The sequence below is a fragment of the Alligator sinensis genome, unplaced genomic scaffold (assembly GCF_000455745.1).
Source record: "Alligator sinensis unplaced genomic scaffold, ASM45574v1 scaffold257_1, whole genome shotgun sequence".
Lineage (NCBI taxonomy): Eukaryota > Metazoa > Chordata > Crocodylia > Alligatoridae > Alligator > Alligator sinensis.
Window position 1 is genome coordinate 708,828 of NW_005842263.1, and position 16,543 is coordinate 725,370.

At 41.8% G+C, this 16,543-nt stretch overlaps 1 protein-coding gene across 4 annotated transcripts in view; it reads left to right on the forward strand.

Annotated features, from left to right (window-relative positions):
• NCOA7 (nuclear receptor coactivator 7) overlaps positions 1-16,543 on the forward strand; it is a 123,013-nt gene that overhangs the window by 88,236 nt on the left and 18,234 nt on the right. For all 4 annotated transcript variants that reach the window (XM_025209004.1, XM_006027722.3, XM_025209005.1 and 1 more), the window contains 7 exons: positions 555-634; positions 1,754-1,861; positions 2,274-2,387; positions 4,728-4,853; positions 7,245-7,429; positions 9,126-10,186; positions 11,172-11,340. In XM_025209004.1, the coding sequence (XP_025064789.1) occupies positions 555-634; positions 1,754-1,861; positions 2,274-2,387; positions 4,728-4,853; positions 7,245-7,429; positions 9,126-10,186; positions 11,172-11,340 (1,843 nt within the window). The remainder of the gene's footprint in view (positions 1-554; positions 635-1,753; positions 1,862-2,273; positions 2,388-4,727; positions 4,854-7,244; positions 7,430-9,125; positions 10,187-11,171; positions 11,341-16,543) is intronic.

The window sequence follows — 16,543 nt, forward strand, 5'->3', positions numbered from 1 at the left end:
AAAGAACTTTCCAACTATTTGAGTTGGTTTAATGAAAGATATCAGATTTACCCAAAGAATCTTGTCTGCCTTGAGGATTAAAATGTGTTAAAATACTGAGTATTACTGATCTACATTTTTAATTTAATATTTCAGTCATTCCTCATCCTACAGATGCATAAGGAGTTGATATGACCACATACTCTTTCCTTCTAGTTGTGTAGGTCAAAAATGTGCATGTACTTTATCCAACAACTAATCTGATCTTTGTTAATTGACAAAACTCCCTCAAAGACTTTTTTTTTTTTTTTTTTTTTTTTTTTTTAAGTAGTGCTAGGGAGATAATGTTAAGAGATTTTAACTTGTTAATTGGAATCTACCAACATTGATTATTCTTTTTGGCCATGCGTTCAATTTCCAGGGCATTACATGGGTCTGTATTTCAGCTGTTACTGTTGTATGTGATTTGGTCACAAGTATAGTTTGCATCCACTTACATCTTTTCACTTGAAATACTGACAGACTAGTGGCTTGAAAGTCCGTTCATTTTAAATAATTTTTGGTTTCTTTCCCAGATGACAATCAAAACAAAACCAATGAAAAGAAAGAGAAAAAAATGGTTTCTCAGAAACCCCATGGTACTGTGGAATATACTGTAAGTACTTGTGTAGTTAGGTCATCAGTAATATTGTTTAACAAATAAGACTGAAGCTGATAGGAAATCAGTCAAATACTGTAGACGTCACTTTTTGTTTTCTAATGTATAATGCATAGGCCTTCCTGCCCTGTATATTTTCACTGACACAGAGTGGTCATTTAATAGTTTGTCCCATGCAGTATAGTTTAAGCCAGTGGTTCTCAACCTTGTTAGGTTCGAGGCACCCCTTGGAAAATGCCATCTCTTAGTTTTCACTCTTACTAAAGAAAAATAATAGAGCAGTTCTGTTGCAAAGAACTTGGAAAGATCACACCAGGTCAGAATGTTTTTAACACTATGGATACCTTTTTGGAATCTCTGGGTTAGTCTTGTGAATTGTCTTTGCACACTTAATGGTGGGAACATTGCATGCCACCCTGTCAACGCACTTGAAAAGATCTGAAGGCACCCCAGGGTGCTGTGGCACCCTGGTTGAGAATCATTGGCTTAAGCCCTACAGCAGGGCTGTCTTTGGACTCTGAGCTGGTTGTGCAACTCCTCTTTTCTATTTGGTCTGTGCTGCCTTTGTACCAGAAACTAGCTGCATTATAAAAGCCTCTGATGTTCTTATCTTTTGCACAGAGAAGGAACTCTTGACCCGACTTGCACATGGGTGCCCGTACACTGCATTTTCAGTGTATCATTTGAGAATAGGTTTAGACTTTTCATTGCTGGGATGGTTTAGAGAACAGTGACTATCAAGCTTGCACAGAATTACATCCATAATTACAGTTTAGTGTGTGTGTGTATGTAATATGCTCACCACTTTTTCCCAAACCAATTCTAATTGGGATGCTGATTAATTAAAAGGATGTTTTAACTAAGTTTTATGAAAAAAATGAGACAGATCTTAACTATTCTGTTTATCGTACTTTCTATTGTAGAGGAATTATTAAACACACAGACACTGCTTTTTAATTGTCATTTACTGAAAAGTAGACGATGAAACAGCAAATATATTGGAACATTATGTCCATCCCCTAGAAATGATGTACTAAATAAAGTTTATTTCAATTGTTGTACTTTTCTGATATTTGATCATTGCCATATCTTAAACTGTAACCTTTTGTTCTTCAGGCTGGAATTCAGGACACCCTAAATAGCATAGCACTGAAGTTTAACATTACTCCAAACAAACTTGTGGAACTCAATAAACTGTTCACACACACAATTGTTCCAGGACAGGTAAATCTTAAGTTTTGAATACTTCTGAAATTCTGAGTCTTTGTTCTATTTTTAAGAGGGACTTTTTTCCCCCGTTTAGGGAATTGGGTATACGACTGTGAACGACAGCTGTGTAATGTAACTGTAGGATAAATAAACAAATCTCACTGCAGGGTTAGGCTTTCTCTAAGACAGACAGCAATGTTAACTGTTTTTGAAATAATTAAATATTAAATCAATATGTAAATATGAAATCAATATGTGAAGGGTTAAACGTTTAACCTTTCACATCCCTAGTTCCAACATGGATTCCATTGCAGAATGATGGCCAAAGTTTTTATATAAGAGTTTTTATATAACCTGTCTCTTTTTGTTTTTCTTTCATATGGAAATGTTTTTAAAATAAATTATTTGCATCTATACCTTTGAACAGGTTCTATATGTACCTGATACTGACCACCATTTCAGTGCTGCTAGGTTTCCTTCTTCCAGTCCTGGTGCCACTGTTTCTCCTTCCTCATCGGATGCCGAATATGACAAACTTCCTGTAAGAATTTTTTGTTTGTTTGTTGTTATATTTATAGAACCCTGTTCAACATGCTGGTTCTGAGGATGGTTTGTGGGATGAGATTACAGTCAGGGTTGCCTCAGCAGTGTCTGCTATCATTTCCAACTCACTTACCACCCCGATTCTTCATTGCTGAGAGAACTGTTGACCGTGAAGGGCTCTATCAGACTCCCACTAATTCCAGTAGGAATTGGATTAAGCCCTAAGTGTGTTATAGCAGTTGACAAATGTTTCCTTGAAAAGTGGGGTGTGGAGGAAGGAAGGAGAGAGAGAGAAAGGAGCTAGGATAGATAAAAAAATAATATTTTGTAGTCTTTCATAGATTCATAGATGTAGGGTTGGAAGGGACCCAAGTAGATCATCAAGTCTGACCACCTGCCCTGGGCAGGAGAGAATACTGGGCTCATATGACCCCAGCTAGGTAACTGTCAAGCCTCCTCTTAAAGACCCCCAGGGTAGGAGCCAGCGCCACTTCCCTTGGAAGTTGGTTCCAGATCCTAGCCGCCCTGACTGTGAAATAGTATCTTCTAATGTCCAGCCTGAACCTAGTCTCAAACAACTTATGGCTGTTATTCCTTGTTACTCCGGGAGGTGCTCGGGTGAACAGGGTCTCTCCCATTCCCCGCTGGTCCCCCCTGGTAAGTTTGTAGATGGCCACCAGGTCCCCCCTCAACCTTCTCTTGTGGAGGCTGAACAGGTTCAGGTCCCATAGCCTCTCCTCATATGGTCTGCCCTGCTGTCCCCAGATCACACGAGTGGCCCTCCTCTGAACCCTCTTGATGCTAGCCACATCTCTCCTAAAGTGCAGCGCCCAGAACTGGATACAGTACTCCAACTGTGGCCTGACCAGTGTTGCATAGAGGGGGAGGATCACCTCCTTGGACCTGCTTGTGATGCATCTGTGGATGCATGACAAGGTACAGTTGGCCTTACTGACCGCGTCCTCACATTGGTGGTCCTTGTTCATTTTGGAATTGATAATGACTCCAAGATCTCTGCCACTGTGCTTTTGAGAAGGGAGTTCCCCAACCTGTAGGTATGCTGCTGGTTCTTACTGCCCAAGTGCAGTACTCTGCATCCTATTCTCATTTGCCCACCCCTGTAACCTGTCCAGGTCCAGCTGTATCCTGTCTCTGCCTTCTAGTGTGCCCACCTTGCCCCAGATCTTGGTGTCGTCAGCGAATTTGAACAGGGCGCTTTTCACCCCCTCGTCCAAGTCGCTAATAAAGAGATTAAACAGTGCAGGCCCGAGGACTGAGCCCTGGGGGACCCCACTGCCCACATCCCTCCAGGTCGAATATGACCTGTTCACCACCACTCTCTGGGTGCAGCCCCTCAGCCAATTTGCGACCCATCTGACTGCGTAGGCATTAATGCCACAGTCACCTAGTTTTTTAATGAGAATGGGGTGGGAGACAGTCAAAGGCCTTCCTAAAGTCCAGAAAGACTACATCCACCGTGACACCTGCGTCCAGTGATTTTGTGATCTGATCCTGCTTGGCAGATTCAAATGCACATACAAAATCCTGCATGCACATTTTTCTGTTTGTACAGCCTGCTAGTTTACTCTCATTAAAGATATAGTAGGATTGTTGTTGGCCACAAAGAGTGGGAAGAGATATGTAGCCATGTTAGTCTGAAGTGAAACAGAAGGCAGGTAGATTTGCACCATATAGACTAACTAAATCAGAGACGTATAAGCTTTCATAAGCAGCAGCTTGTTTCATTGGATGCTGCTAGTTTACCAGGCCTCTGGTGTTAAGGTTTTCTGTGAATGGTTCCAGCATGATAAACAGGATTGTTCTCATTTCATTTACCTTGGAATGATGAAGAGCTATGTTGGCTCCATCAGGGTTTGAGCCAGTTGCTCCAAGGAGTTTAGATACTTCTGTGGCAGCCTTGAAGCAGCTAATCTGTTCTACATGCAAATCTGGGAAATCACTCAAAATGTTAAGCCTCGCTCCTCTACAAACTGATCCATATGAAGGACTCCTGTGCCCACAGGAACTTCCTTTAAAGTCAGTAGGGCTGTACTATGCACAGGGATTTTCCCATATGGGTTGTATTGTAGGATTGGGCCTCTGACTAAGTATCTAATTGGAAAACGTGCAATGAGTTGTTTTTATTTTTCCTGTCTCCTGTACTTGGAGATTCTTTTATGATGTTATAATCCAAACATTCTCATACTCAGTGGGTTATGCAATATAAGACATTAGGAAAATTGTTAATGAAACTTGGTATTTAATTTTCCAAAATTGGAGAGAGACTGAATATACTCTCCATCCTGTTGTTCTGCACTGAGGCTTTTGTTTTTTAAAGGATGCTGACTTGGCAAGAAAGGCCTTCAAGCCAATTGAAAGAGTCTTGTCTTCTACCTCTGAAGAGGATGAACCAGTTATTGTCAAATTTTTAAAAATGAACTGTCGTTACTTCACGGATGGTAAGGTAAGCAGAACTTGGGACTTGTGTTTGATTTGAGATCCTTAATAGAGTGAAATATATTAGATAAATGAAAGACTAACAGTAGGTTCTACAGCCACTGTGTAGAAGTGTTCTTTATTATTAAATACTATATAGATGTGTGGTATATCAGTGCACAGTATTTGTTTCTTTTTTTAAAGAATTAACCTAGTAAGATGACTGCTTGATGGTAAGATAGTTCTTCCTTCCCACCCATCTCCTCCTTCACAGACTTTTACTGAAAAGGTTTCCTTTCAGGTGTGGTAAGGACCTTGTCCAATTTGTTAGGAAAATCACTTGCACAGTTCAGCTACTCCTTGTCCACTCGAGCCGAGTTCACTGGGTCTCAAGTTCTGTGAAGGATTTAGCAAATGGACGTGACTTTTTTTTTCATTGTATTTCATTTGCAACCTCTTGAACTCTTTTTAGTCTTCTAGATGTAAAGGTACAAGGCTAAGGTATCATCTTAAATCTGCAATTCACTCCTGAAGACTTCATCCTCCCTTATTTATCTTATCTTTACCTTATTTATCTTATCTATCCTTGTTGATTCCCATTGAAGTCTTCAATATAAGATGTTTGCTTGTTGGATTTTCAAGTTCTCTAAAGTCGGTAATAAATATTGAGATGGTTGTTTCAATTTAGCCCTCCCCCCCCTCCTTTGTCCTAATGTTTATACAAGATTTACTCATTTACATTCAGGTGTCTGGTTTCTGCTGATCCTGAGTGGCCATGGAATGTACACTTTTTACTAATTTAGAAATTGTTTAGGCTGCTAGTCTGTAAATTTTAGCAGAATATTGCAGTGTCTTAAGCTTAGCAAGTACAGTAGTGTTTATTTGCTTGTTTTTTGTATGATGCTCGCTTGTTCTTGAGTTCCATTTCACGAAACATCATGCCATCTTTTTTTTTTTTTCTTGGAGCCCAAATCTGATTTCTGGAGCCATACATTTCTTCACACCACAGCAATGCAAAGTGACTTTTGTTCTTTGTCAATAAAGTGTAGAGCACAGCCTAATGTGTTAATGTTTCTCCTTGTGCCTACGGACCTAATATAGTATAATTATGTGGTGTTCTACTCTCTGCATTGCAAACGGTGACTTAGGTGCCATTGGATGTGAATGGCAGAACCCAACCAGCATGGGCCTGCACTAGCACTTACTTGATTTTCCTTCCTCTGGCCACTTGCCTTCTATCCTTCATTAGCATGGCTTGGAGATTGAGTGGTCCTTTCACTTAATGATACTTTCGGCATTCAGTCAGTCTTTGTAACGCTTAATTGCTATGCGCTGACAGACTGATGTGATGGAATTTAGTGCAGGCTGAAAATGTGGATACGATCGTAGTTTGCTAACAGGCCATCTATGAGTACCAGTCTAAGGTGTGGAGATTGGAAGTCTGGTCTGAAAACCTTCAAGTGATTTAGAGGTTCTGAGTTTTACTGTTTGTCTACAAAGTTTCTTCAGTATCGTATCCAAACCACAACTGGAGTCATTTCCAAGAATTAGAAAACCTTTAGTAGCTGGGTAAACAGATGGGTGCCCTAGAATTTCTGTCTTGGTTCTCTGTAACATATGCCAACAAATCCATGTATCAGATGGCTTTTTGAAGAATACATCAGTGGGATGGAAAACCCTAGGTTAGATTGTTGCTGGAATGACAACCTTGACACAGGTAGAGCTCTGCATATATGTGCGCACATGTGCATGTGGAAATGCATGCTACCAGGTGCAGCAGGGCTGTTAACACAGTGGTGGTTGAGAATCATGGTTGGGATTAGCCAGAGGTTTGCTCACATGGGGGTTTATTCAGGGAAAATGTATAGTTGTGGAGATGGGGGGAACTGGAGTTCTGAACTTTAGGGGTCTTGTTTGGGGAATCCTATTGTTGAGTTGTTACAATAAACAAACAAACATCTCTGAGCTCTTTGGATAGGGCGGGATATAAGTCTAATAAAGAAATAGATCATGGTGGAGTATCCAAAATTTAAAGGATGCTCGTGGGTTCAAACAAGACAGACAAACTCAAATATTTCTTCTCTGTTTAATTAACAAGCGGCTTTAGTTCATAGCAACCTGGGATGAAAATTAAGTATCTTGATTCCTTTTTATGACACTGTCCTTGTCTGCCAAGAACTTTGAGTATTACAAAGGGATCTTTTTATTTGCTCTTCTTGTAATATCTGTCCCCCTGCAGCTAGGAGCTGAAGTGGTCTCTTAGAAAACATGTACTCCACAGTTCTACAAAGAGATGAGTGAGAGAGAGAATTATGTTGGCAATAGCCTCTAAAGGTTATGCTGTACTACTGATTGTTTGAGTCTTCTGGTCAGTGATAGGTCTGATGTGTTAACTCTCTTTGTTTCTTTTTATTTTCAGGGTGTAGTTGGGGGTGTCATGATAGTGACTCCAAACAACATCATGTTTGACCCACATAAGTCGGATCCTTTGGTAATTGAGAATGGTTGTGAAGAGTATGGGCTCATTTGCCCCATGGAAGAGGTTGTCTCAATAGCGCTCTACAATGATATCTCCCACATGAAGATTAAAGATGCCCTGCCATCGTAAGGAGTGTTTTTTGCTGATCATGTTTACATCTTATCAGTAATGAAGAGAAAACAGAGTGGAGGAGGTAGAAAAGGTTGAGGAAAATACAAACCACCTATACTTTTTATCTTCATCTCTCTGCTTTCCTTGTTGTCTATGAAGCATGAACAAAGAAAGAACCTTCTCCCATGGTAGTAGGCCATAACTAGGCAATGAGTATAAAAGCTAAATTAGTAAAGAAGGAAGGTGAAAATGAGTGAAGGCATGCTATGTAAACTTTATTTTTTTTCCAAGAGGTTGGTTTCTTCACAAAGTTCTCTAGGAGAGTATTCCACAATTTTGGTGGAAGAAAAACCATTGAATAATACTGTTAATTAATTTGGATCATATTGTCGCTGTTGTGATTGGGGAGAGACATGATGGGATATAAGTATCATTTAAAACTTACAGTTCCAGCAGCAGTTAAGTTCCCACCTCCCACAAAACCCAGAAGATCTCAGTCCACAGAATACTGCTATGCAGGGACCAAAAATAATTTGATAGTTTAGATTGTTTTTAATATAGAATAAATTTCCCTTTTTTTGGCATTTTGACTTCAATGTGCTCTGGGTAATGCATGCTGTCCATATGTGTGCTGTAGAAAAAATGTATCTTTACACTCCAGGTAAAGATTTCTTCTGTTCTGAACAGAATTCTTTTCAAATAAATGAGTCACCTTCTCTCTGCTCTCCCCCACCAAAAAATGGCCAACATATTCCAGAACTTGAATAAAGATGATTAAACCTATGTAGGGTTTCCTTTGCCCAGGTCTTTATACCACACTCATCACCACTGCATCTTGGTTTCTAGGAGAGGGGAAGCCTTCTAAGATTTTATTCTTTGTTGTTCTTCTCTTCAGCTTTGATAAATGGTAATAGCAGATAAAGATCTTCAGCTGTTTGTTTTTATATTTCCGAGATTTTTCCACTTAGAGGTTGTTTTATAGCTTGCCTCATCTGCTGCTAAAGTCTTTGGGGAAACCCTGCACTCAAATGATCAGCCTTTAGCATTAGGGTAATAATAAAAGCAATAAGAGAGACTCTAATGCTTTTAAGAACATTTACTATTCAGCAGTGAAGTAGTATAAGTGCATTAATGTGTAGACGTTCTCTGTGGTTTGCTTGCCTTTCAAAAATTAATATCTTCCCCGTTAGAGAAGCAGATACTTAAAGAGCGTGGCTCATGGCCATAGACATACTATTCTTCCTTTATCTATGGAGAGAAGTAGCAAAAGGAGTGATCCTCAGCTGATCAGTAAATAAGTGCAGTTAAGTGGACTCCCATGAACATATATAATTTTCCATGAGTTGATGATCTGGGCCATAATTTTTAACTATCGAATTCCTGTTGACTTGTTACGAGGCAAGGTTTTTTGTGATATCTTTTATTGGACCAGCTGCGTAGTTGAGAGGTCCTTATAGGTATGTATGTATCATTTCTTCACCCATGTGGCATACATAGTTCCACTTTTTTTTAAGTTATACTTCCTACATTTTCTTCCTTTTTTGATACCACTTGTTTTAGTTGACTTGTATTTTATTTTGAAGGAAGCTATTTCTGTTGTTTTAATGCTTTAAATTATTTTAACATAATTTAATTTTTTTTCTTTGCCATTTTGTTTGGTTTTCATTTTATTTTTAACACCCCATCTGCATCCACCATTTCTCCTGACAGTGACATACCAAAGGATCTTTGTCCTCTGTACAGGCCAGGAGAGTGGGAAGATCTTTCCTCTGAGAAAGATATCAACCCTTTCAGCAAGTTCAAGTCCCTTAACAAAGAGAAGAGGCAGCAGAACGGAGATGACTCCAGTGCACTAGATGCCAAAACAATAAAACCATCAGATGAGGAGAAGCCTACTGATTTTGAACTGCTCAAATCTCCTGAGAGTACTATTTCAGTTAGGAGTAAGTCACTGGAACCTCTCAAGGCTGTTACCTCCATTAAAGCATCTGAAAGATCTGCAGAAATGCATACAAAGGAGCCTTTTGGAGAAAAAGCTTCTTCAGAATCCAAAACCAAAGAAAATTCCTTTCTGGGAGGAGATGAAGATTTTGTTGAACTGGAGGGGACCCCACCTCAAACAGATGGTGAATTGGACAGAAAGGATGGATCAATGGAAAGTTTTCCTATTGACTCTAAGGGGATGAGTAAAGCAAAGTTGCAAGTAACTCAATCTGTTTCAGAAGTCCAGGAGCATTTGACACTTGATTTGTCTGAAACAAAGAACAATGTTAAACCCAAAGCTGACCCAGATTTAGAACTGTGTGAGAAACAAGATGTTGTGCCAGAAATAAACAAATGTGCCGGTTCCCCAACAACTAAGGTGGAGACTACAGTGGACACACAGAAGGATCTAGAGAAGGACAAACTTATAGAATTTTACCTTGGTAAAGACAAAGATGGGTCACAGTCTTCTGAAGATTTGCATAAAGCTAAAATGCATGAAGATGAAAATAATAAAGCAGTTGGCATAGACCTCACACTTAACTGTTCAGACTCCCAAGCCAATGGTCCTTGTACAGTTATACATACAGAGTCTGATTCCAGTTGCACTGAAAGGAAAGAGTCTTCGTTGGAAGTCAGCTCGGCTGCAGCAGAAGAAAAGGATCTTAAAAAGTCTGTGGATTCTCTCTTAGTATCACCAGTGGACAAGTCCTGCCAGGAAACACAGTTAGACAATAAAGCAGAAATCAGACTGTGGCTGTTGCAGAAAATTCAGGTGCCAATTGAAGGTAGGTCACAGTATGTGTTTGTTGCTATGAATGATGAAAGCTAGCCAGAATCATCCTACTGATAGTTGTAAAATGTTCTTTCTATTATAAATGTCCTCTTAATGCAGTTTGAGTGGCATTTTACAATATGAAGCCTCAGCCCTAGAAACTGTCAAAAAGCAGTAGAGGAGAAAAAGGTTCCCTTCAAATTAGTTGGGCTGCTGAGTTTGGAAAATGTTAATATGCTTTATGTTCAGTAACTCCTTTCAGAGTGCCCTGCACATAAAGAATGCAATAAAATGTCAGCCACAGGTAGCATCTAATGTAACACACTATGGAATAAAAATTATTTTACTGTTAGTTAGGCAGGCTCTGCAGATTTGCTGAAACCTTTGGTGTTTCCTGTATGCAAAATCCAAAACATTGCAGTCCATGCATGTTTTGTATGGACCTCCAAAAAAGTGGTGAGTAGGCACAAAAGTACATTCTTGCTGAATAATTGTTTTTTATGATAACTAGAAGAAGTGCAAAGGTAGGTGTTTGCAAATATGGCACTCCCTGGGCCCCAAACCAAAATCAAATTCCAGTTTAAGTAACGTGTGTATGTAACACCTCTTCCACAAGTTTAAAGACCCAGTTCTCCCCTGTTGCTGGTCTGAAACCAGTGCAATGAATTTTACTGACTTCATTGGAGATATCTATGATTTACACTGTTGGGAAAGGAGAACTGTGCAGGCCTGGATTTCAGAAACCATTAACAAACCCACCCCCCAAAAATGGATTTTCCCTTTATTTCTTTGGAAAACAGTTGTGTCCACTGACAGACCTTGAGAACCATTGTCTAGTTGAAAAGGTAGTTGTCAGTGTATTCCCCAGAGCAGATGCAATGTGAGCTTTACTGTACTCGACTGTCCCTTTCCAGAAAGAGATTGAATTTGGAGCCATTTGTAATTAGTTGCAGATGCTGTACTGTAAGCAGACTGATTCTTTTGTCTCTGTGGTTCAGATATGCTACCTTCAAAAGAGGAGAAAAGCAAGACCCCTCCGATGTTTCTGTGTATCAAAGTGGGAAAGCCCATGAGAAAGTCTTTTGTTACACAGAGCACAACTATGGCACAGCAGTATGGTAAAAAGATTAAGCAGCCAGAGTACTGGTTTGCCGTTCCTCGGGAAAGGTAAGTTGTGATACAGAATATGAAAGCATGCTTGTAATACAGTAGAAATGCCAGAGGGTGACAAGCTGTGCAAGAAAACTCTTGAGTAAACTAACCTTGTTGCATGGCTGAAACAGTTTTCTGGTCCCTGGGTCATCAAGAAATGTTCCTGACAGAAAATTAAAGATTTCTATTGAGCCTTTTTCTTCCTTAGATTGTGAATTGGATGAGACTGCTTTGAAAAGTACAAATTGCTCTAGTTAAAGGGAGACTTGAATACAGTAAATATTTTGGGAAGAGATTATTAAAGAACCATATCGATGAGCACCAGACGCTTTGATACAGCACAGTGATACACTTGAGTGATTAGCTTCTTAAAATTTTATTATTTTAGACTGAATCTTTTAAAGATAGCTGTGTGACTACTGCAGAGAAGTACAGTCAGCTTTGGGGCTTTTGAAGAGCTTTGCTTAAACATAAGGACAGTGGGGTCAATTCTGCTTACCTGTGTCTCCATATTATCATCTGTCAGGACTGAAGGAGTTATTTTTTTCCGGGGATAATGGATAGGAAGGCATCACACAGTCAGTAGGGAGTCTAGATTGGTCTGAGTGAACAATTAGGATCTGTCCCTATGAATAAAATTGCCTCAGCAATACAATGGAAGACCAGTGACTGGACAACCCAGGAAGGGGAACTTGTAGGATCAGGTTGGTGGGAGCTGGTTGCAGAAGGGAATATGGAGATAGAAAGGCAGGAGGCCTTGGGAGAGCCAAGCAGGTGATTCTTCCAGCAGGGCCTTGAAGTTTTGCTTTTCCATTCTAACTAAGGGCTCTATGTGTTGTCTTTCATTTGGCTAATAAATGCTAGACTATTGTTGCTTAAAACACCTGGTGGGTGCATCACTCTATCTCTAGTAGCAGGAATCTAAATTAATTTATACCCATGATGAGACAAAGGGGTGCTGAAACAGAGGACCCAGTCTCTGAGTAGTGCAGTTTCATAGATTTCATAGACATTAGGGCTGGAAGGGACCTTGGAAGATCATCGAGTCCAGCCCCCTGCCCAAAGGTCAGGAAGTCAGCTGGGTTCATAGGATCCCAGCAAGATGAGCATCCAGTTTGCTCTTGAAGGTGTTCAATGTAGGCGCTTGAACCACCTCCGGTGGCAGGCTGTTCCTGACCTTGGGGGCTCGGACAGTAAAGAAGTTCTTCCTTATGTCCAGCCTGAAACGGTCTTGTAGTAGTTTATGACCATTCGACCTAGTCGTCATCCCTTGGGGCGCTCTGGTGAACAAACGTTCCCCCAGATACTGGTGGTCACCCCTGATAAACTTATAGGTGGCCATCAGATCACCCCTGAGCCTGCGCTTTTCCAGGCTAAAGAGCCCCAGGGCTCTCAGCCTGTCATCGTAGGGTCTGCTTCCCTGACCTCTGATCATGCGCGTGGCTCTTCTCTGGACTCTCTCAAGCTTCTCCACATCCTTTTTGAATTGTGGAGCCCAAAACTGGACGCAGTACTCCAGCTGCGGCCTCACCAAGGCCGAGTACAAGGGGAGAATGACGTCCCGGGATTTGCTTGAGAAGCATCTATGGATGCAAGCCAGCGTTTTGGTCGCTTTACTAGCCGCCGCATCGCATTGCAGGCTCATGTTCATCTTGTGGTCAATGATGACCCCCAAGTCTCTTTCTTCCATAGTGCTAGCCAACATAGCACTGCCGAGCCTATAAGGATGCTGCGGGTTTTTTTTCCCAAGGTGGAGAACCTTGCATTTATCGGCGTTGAACACCATCAGATTCTCGTCCGCCCACTTGCTGAGCCTGTCCAGGTCAGCCTGGATAACCTGCCTGTCTTCTGGTGTGGATGCTTTGCCCCAGAGGTTGGTGTCATCGGCGAACTTGGCCAGTTCTGATCGCTTCTGACTCCAGTGTCCACATCATTAATGAAGATGTTGAACAGTATGGGTCCAAGGACAGAGCCTTGGGGGACCCCACTGGTCACAGGACACCACGATGAGTGACTTCCATCGATTACTACCCTCTGGGTCCGACCCCGGAGCCAATTTTCCAGCCAGTGGATTGTGGAGGACCCAAGGCGACAATTGGCCAGTTTCTCCAAGAGGCGATCATGGGACACCAGATCGAAGGCTTTTTTGAAGTCAAGATATATGACATCAATTTTTTCTCCCTTGTCCAGGTGATAGGTCACCTGGTCGTAGAAGGAAATGAGATTGGTCAAGCAAGACCTACCCGCAACAAACCCGTGCTGGCTATCCCTTAAGATGTTGGCGTTGGCCAGTCCATTAAGGATGGCCTCTTTAATAAACTTTTCTAAGATCTTCCCCGGGATAGAAGTCAGGCTGATGGGCCTATAGTTAGCTGGATCCACTTTCCTCCCTTTCTTGAAGATAGGCACCACATTGGCCTTCTTCCAGTCTTCGGGCACTACACCAGAGCGCCAAGAGTTTTCAAAGATCTGTGCTAGAGGCTGGGCTATGATGCTTGTCAGCTCCTTGAGTACCCTGGGGTGAAGATTGTCAGGGCCGGCTGACTTGAAGGTATCCAGCTTCTCAAGATGTTCCTTCACGAAGTCAGCATCAATGGAGGGCAGGGGATCACCCTCACCCGGACTTCCCTGTCCCGTAGCGGGCATGGGCGTATGACTTGCACCTGAAAAAGGTGAAGGCCTGTACTACAGTACTGAACAAGAGTTGCTCCTGGAGAGGTTGACTACAGGTTGGGGCTTAGCACCCCTTCTCACAATATGACAGGGCAATGCTTACTTTTGCCTTTTGGGTGTGGTTATGTAGAAATGATGCCTTCTTATTCAGTGCATCTCAGTAGGTAAACAGAGGTCTGCCTGTTTTTCCACAGGCAGAGAACATGTATTTGGGTGTCTGGCACCAGTTTACCTAGGTTTTAGTGGCTAGTTTTACAATTCCTTCCCAGATTTAGCTGGGTAGAGCCTATGCACCTATGGGTGAGAGAGCAAACTGAGCCCATGTAGGCTCCGACATGGACTTGTTTCAGTTCCAGCTTCAAAGGCAGACTTTGACTCTCATTTTTACTTGTACATTGCTTTCAAAGACACAGGCTTGTGCAGCTGAAAAGGAATGTGCTGTTAAGACAGTAAGGTTGCTTGAAAATATAACAGGGCAGAATCGGGTCTGGAGAACCTCTAGAAACTGTAGTAACATGCAGCCAAAAAGAAGCAACGCAGTTCCTCTCACAGATAGAGACTGTGGATCTGGCATGTCAGGAATCTCTTACTATCAAGCTAAGCAACCATGCTGTGTAAGGCAGTGGACAGCAATAAACCCCAAAACTCCACGTTATTCTGTCTCAATTGATACAGTGGAAGGTTAAAGATGAATGAATTTTCACCAAGCCAAAATAGCAAAGGCTATACTTTTCAAAGGGAGGTATACTCTGAGCCATGCTCTTAACCTGTTTTTCGGCAGCCTTAGACCAGTTTGGTGAAACTGCTTGACCTCCTTTCACTCTGCTGGTAACACCTCTGATTTTTTCTGATAACAAACAAATGTCGCTAACAGCATTCTTTTATTACACTTTTGGAAAACGGAAAAGACTTTTATGTAGCCAATTAACCCCACACACATTTTGAATGGAATAACTAACAGGCTTTTGCAACATGAAGGTATTTTCAGGGATATGCTATGAGACAGTTTGGTCCAGCTGCTGCTGCTACTGCTTTTTATAATTGCCCTTTTGCCCCCTCAACCTTCTACAGCTTTATTATTGCAACAGAAAGATGGTTTTACGAGATTATCCAGATCCAAAATATAGGGGGAAATTGTGTGTTAAATATCAGTGGTGTCTCTTCAAAACTGCAGTTGTTTTAGGAAAACTGGATTTTTTTCAAAACTTCAAACATTTTCTGACTTCTTAATTTTTCTGAAACATACCTTCTCTCTCTCTCTTTTCTTTACCATGCCTGGTTACCCTGTTACATTTTGGACAGGACTTGGTTAAGAAGAGCAGTGGTGTGGGCTTTGCTGACACAGCTAGTTAGGTTTCATTCAGGTGGAATGCTGCCATTAGTTAAACTTCTAACAGCTTGAACTGTAGGTGAAGATCACTTTCGATTCACTTGCTGTATGCTAAATGCAGCATCTGTTTCCAGTGGGATTGCAGAAATGTAGCTTAAGAAAATTCTTGATTGAAGTATGAGCAAGCATGTCAGTGTTTGAAAGACACTGTTGCTCAGGACTGTCTAACTGACAGCCTGCAGGCTGCCTCTGGCCTGGAAGGGGTTAATCTGCACTGCTGCTGCCTGCTGTGGCAGCGGCAGCCAGGGGCTCTGGGCTTCCTTTCTGGCTTCTGCCTCCTGCATACGAGTCCACAGCTGGGGGAAGGTGGAGGGGGCTGTGTGCATGTGCGGTGCAGCAGCTGCCCAGGCACACATGGGGTGGGAGAGGCCATCCATTCCGGTAGGTGGAGGAGTGACGGGTGTCCCTTCACCAGTCTGTATGCTCAGTGGGAGAGCCACCCACGGGTGCCGCACAGCACAATTATGGGGGTGGCGCACTGTCTGTGTATGCTGCTCAGGGGTGGTGTGGGTTCATTCAATGGTAGGGTGATGCTAGGGGTGGGGGGGCTTCGCTTCCACTGTGTGGCCCATGCAGAGTGCAGCCCCTGGCTATAGCCCTGTTGTAGCTTAATGCATACCCAGTTATTGCTCTGAAAATAGCATTTCCATTCTGAGCTGCATGAAAGCACAGCACTGCATTTAGGAGCGTCAGTGATTGTTTGCTCGATGATAAACGTGTGCTTGAAACGTGATTTGCCTACTTGCAGTGCATTAGTAAGAAAATGTTGTTTGTTAGTGAAGGAGCCAGAGACATTGTTTATAGTTTAAGCCTTTTTGTTCTTAAAGTAATTCCCTAGTTGGAAATTGTCTCATTTCAAAAGTGAACTGCTTCAGCAGTGTCATGCCTTTAGATTTGGCAATATCTTTGCTGCTGCTGCTGCTCACTTTTTGTCAAAGAGCCTTTCAGGAAAATGAAACAAATATGGTCAATTTTAGTACTCCTATTCAGAAACTGTGGTTAGGTGAGTATCACTATGCTGCTGCTTGGGAAAGCTTGGAACAGGAAGGCATTTCAGACTGTTCCTAAACCTAAATATCTTTTAAGAAAAGCCCCAAACAAACAACCCCCCGCCCCCCATTGGCTCAGCCCTAATCCAAACCAGTGTTTCCCATC